The 3586-nt window shown below is 44.6% G+C and overlaps 1 protein-coding gene across 1 annotated transcript; it reads right to left on the minus strand.

Moving 5' to 3' along the window:
* Positions 1-2211: 2211 nt before the first annotated feature.
* LOC310821552 (forkhead box protein D2-like) lies at positions 2212-3207 on the minus strand (the record flags this gene model as incomplete). Its single annotated transcript, XM_083693638.1, has 1 exon — positions 2212-3207. One exon carries the CDS (start codon positions 3205-3207, stop codon positions 2212-2214), a length of 996 nt encoding a protein of 331 aa, XP_083549764.1.
* Between the last annotated feature and the right edge of the window lie 379 nt (positions 3208-3586).

Raw genomic sequence — 3586 nt, forward strand, 5'->3', positions numbered from 1 at the left:
GGTCCTTCTGGGTGGCGGGGGGCTCTCCTGCTCTATGTCACTGTCATCTGCTGACTCGAGGGGGGGTCCCCCTTTCTAAATACACACACCATCATATCGCCCGCCATGCTCCCATATATACATAAACTCACCTACCCAGGGGCTTTAAAAACCTAGTTCAGAGTTGGGCTTTAATGGGCTGCATGGGTGACATACATGCAGACCAGTAAAATGAAAGGGGGAAGGGGGGAACGGGGGGAAAAGAAGGAGGAGGAGGAGGAGGGCGGGGGTGTGTATAATTGAATAAAACTCCAATGTGAATGAGTGTGCCAGGAAAAGCAAACTGCTCAAAGGGGTGGCAGTGGAATGCCGCTACCTCTTTGAGTTCTGGGTGATGCATATACCGTAATCCACCAGGAACAGCAGCAGTGGCTTGAGAGAGACTATCTACTCTTCTATCTGTGCCTATGCAGTCACAATGGTGTCAGAACGCCTGCGTTGCTAAATAAGTTAAAATCGGGCCAAAGATTTAAAATGTTGTCTCTGTAAAAAAGTATCACCCAGACCCCGTCAAAGTTATGTGTGCCTGAAAATTGCCTCCATCCATTTTCGCAATTCAATGGCTTCCGTCCACAGATTTGTTTACCATGAAGCAGAGATCCAATATTGAAATATTGTTTACAGTGTCCTTTGATACACAGTATCCATTACAATTTAAAGCTTTCAAGTGAGTAATGTGAGACCGTTAAATCTGTTTCAATGGCAACGGAGGACAGGCATGTTCGGCTTTTCAAACTGCAGTCCAAGACATAACAAGCTGCTCACAGAATCTATAGACACAGCTAAATGTGCATTTAAGTCAGCAATACATCAAACTCCACATTACAGTCAATATAACAATATGATGTTTGATGTGCAGGTCTCCAGATGTGTTTGATCAATCTTGTAACAGGCTGCATTACAGAGCAAGAACTGTGGTGGTCATATGTAACTTATTTGGGGTACAGGACTTGCAACATAGCACTTATAATATGAAGGCTTTAGTTTTTGACGGTGGAATGCCATCTTTCAAATAGGCCTACATGTGGGTACTCACGCACACACACACACGCACACACACACACACACACACACACACACACACACACTCACACTCACACACACACACACACACACACACACACACACTCACACACACACACACACACTCACACACACACACACACACTCTCTCAACTCAAAATCTGACAGAGTGAGAGATGAAGATAGGGTGAGTGAGTGTGTGTGTGTGTGTGTGTGTGTGTGTGTGGGTGCACATGCTGTGAGATGTTGTGTATACATTGCCCTTTTCAAAAAATCATTGCTGGGGTAATCAATCAAACGTCGACACGGAGAGTAAAATAAAATAAACTCAATGATGTAGTCACATTTAAACGATTTTCCATTCGGGTGTCCAGGTGAAGCTATATTTTCACAGTCACGCATATGTGCAAGTGTTGTAAAAGAGTCAAAATAAAACATATTGACTGGATTTCAAATGTAACGTGTCAAATTATACCGTCGATAAATACAAATAATGAAAAATAAAACAATTTAAATGGCACAAAAATTATAATAAAATATAATATAAAATTCATTAAATATTCAGACATGGTTTGAGGCGCTCCAAATTATTTTGTTGTGTGTAACAATATTTCCACCTGACAGATATTTACTAAATAAGCACAATCAAATCACAATAAATATGTTTTAGGCTGTAGACTAATCTTCGATTCGTAAAGTCTCAGAGCATTTGCATTGTGGCAACCACCATTACAAAATTACAATTCCATCGTTTATTATTAAGTGATTAGAACCAAATTGTTGTTGAAAATGAACTGAAAACGTATTTTATAGTGCCTACTTATTCAACAAAATATAAGACAAAAATCAGCATTTTAAAATATGTCCAATTGATTAGGCCTACAGCAAAACATGTCTCACAAATAACAATAGAATTATGGCTTATTTTCATCAACATTTCCATTGCTCTATTTTCAGTCAAATTGACACACACAGCCTATTTCAAATGCAATATATTTATTCAAAATGTATTAAAAGCTTTGGATATACCATGAAGTGCACTTTTACCTAAAGCATTTGTTCAACAGGAGTAGCGTCTAGTGCTTTTAGATCTGTGAATCCAGGTGGTCTTCCCTGTATCGACGCCAATTTGCCAAATTCAACCATGAATTATTTATTGTCGCTGAGCTGCAGCAAGAGTTTATTTGCCAGACTGGAGGTGGGGAGGGAACGCAGTTTGTGGTACTCCGGGTGAATGTTCAGAAGCGGGGGTCCCATTGAACTGAGCGAGGCCGAAGACAGAAAATGGGGGCCGGGGACCAAAGCTGGGGGCACCGTGACAGAGCGCGTCGTGTCGAAGTTCTCAAAGGTAAGAGACTGGGGAGGAAGGAAAGACTTTTGGCCAATATTCGCAGTCCTGGAGAAAAGTGAGGAGAGAGCAGGCAAGATGCTGCTGACAGGCGGGATGTTCGGGGTATACGACGACCCCGAAAGACGTTCGATACCCAGGTGGTGATAAAGTTCCATACCGGGCACTTGGAGACATGGCCCTATCCCCCCGTGCGCCCCGTAGTAGGAGAAAGCAGGCATCGCGCTGCGCTCGAGCCGGGTGTCCTTCATCATTCCGAAACGGAAATGCTGTCGCTTGAAACGTTTCCTCCGCCGAAGGAAGCTCCCGTTCTCGAACATATCGGACGACATGGGGTCCAAGGTCCAGTAGTTACCCTTCCCGGGGTTCCCGGGCTCCCGGGGCATCTTGACAAAGCAGTCATTCAGAGACAGGTTATGACGAATGGAGTTCTGCCACGCGGGGAACTTCTCTCGGTAATACGCGAAGCGCTGGCTGATAAAGTCGCATATCTCGCTGAGGGTGAGACGTTTCTTAGGGCTCTGGAGGATAGCCATGGTGATAAGGGCAATGTAGGAGTACGGGGGCTTCACCGAAGCCGCGCTTCTACATGTACCTGCGATGCACTTGGGAGGAAAGTTGCTTTCCGCCACGTCCTCGTCTCCGGATTGTTTTGGAGACAAGGACCCTGCTGCGCTTTGCTCCAAATCGGTCCCGTCTTCGGCCAACGATAGGTAATCCTGGTTCCGTGCATCTTTGTTGCAGTCTCCCTCCACGTCGATATCAGGCTCCTCCATGAGCTTTCTGTCCAAGGTCATAATTCTCAGACGGGTCCGGTGCCACCTGCGCCAACGGGCGAGATGAGAGCGCCTCAGGTCGGACACGCGCAGATGCCCGCACGCGACGGGCCGCCTTTTCGCTTTTCATTCACAAAAAAAGAAAACACAGCTGCGCCAAGAATGCCTTTTCAACATCTCCTACACCCCCTCCCTCCCCTCCCTCCATTTCGGCCCTGAAAACAATTAGCCAATAACTACAAAAGAAAAACGAAAAACAAACCTAAAAACGAACATCCAGCCTGTGAAGTTATTTTTTTGTTTTGGGAGGAATAGTTTCTCCAGAAAATAATAAATACTATTAGCCTATGAACTCTTTCATGCGACCAGGATGAAAAAAAAAGATAGGTTTAATGCAAGA

Source organism: Argentina silus, assembly GCF_951799395.1.
Source record: "Argentina silus genome assembly, chromosome: 22".
In the NCBI taxonomy this organism is placed as follows: domain Eukaryota; kingdom Metazoa; phylum Chordata; class Actinopteri; order Argentiniformes; family Argentinidae; genus Argentina; species Argentina silus.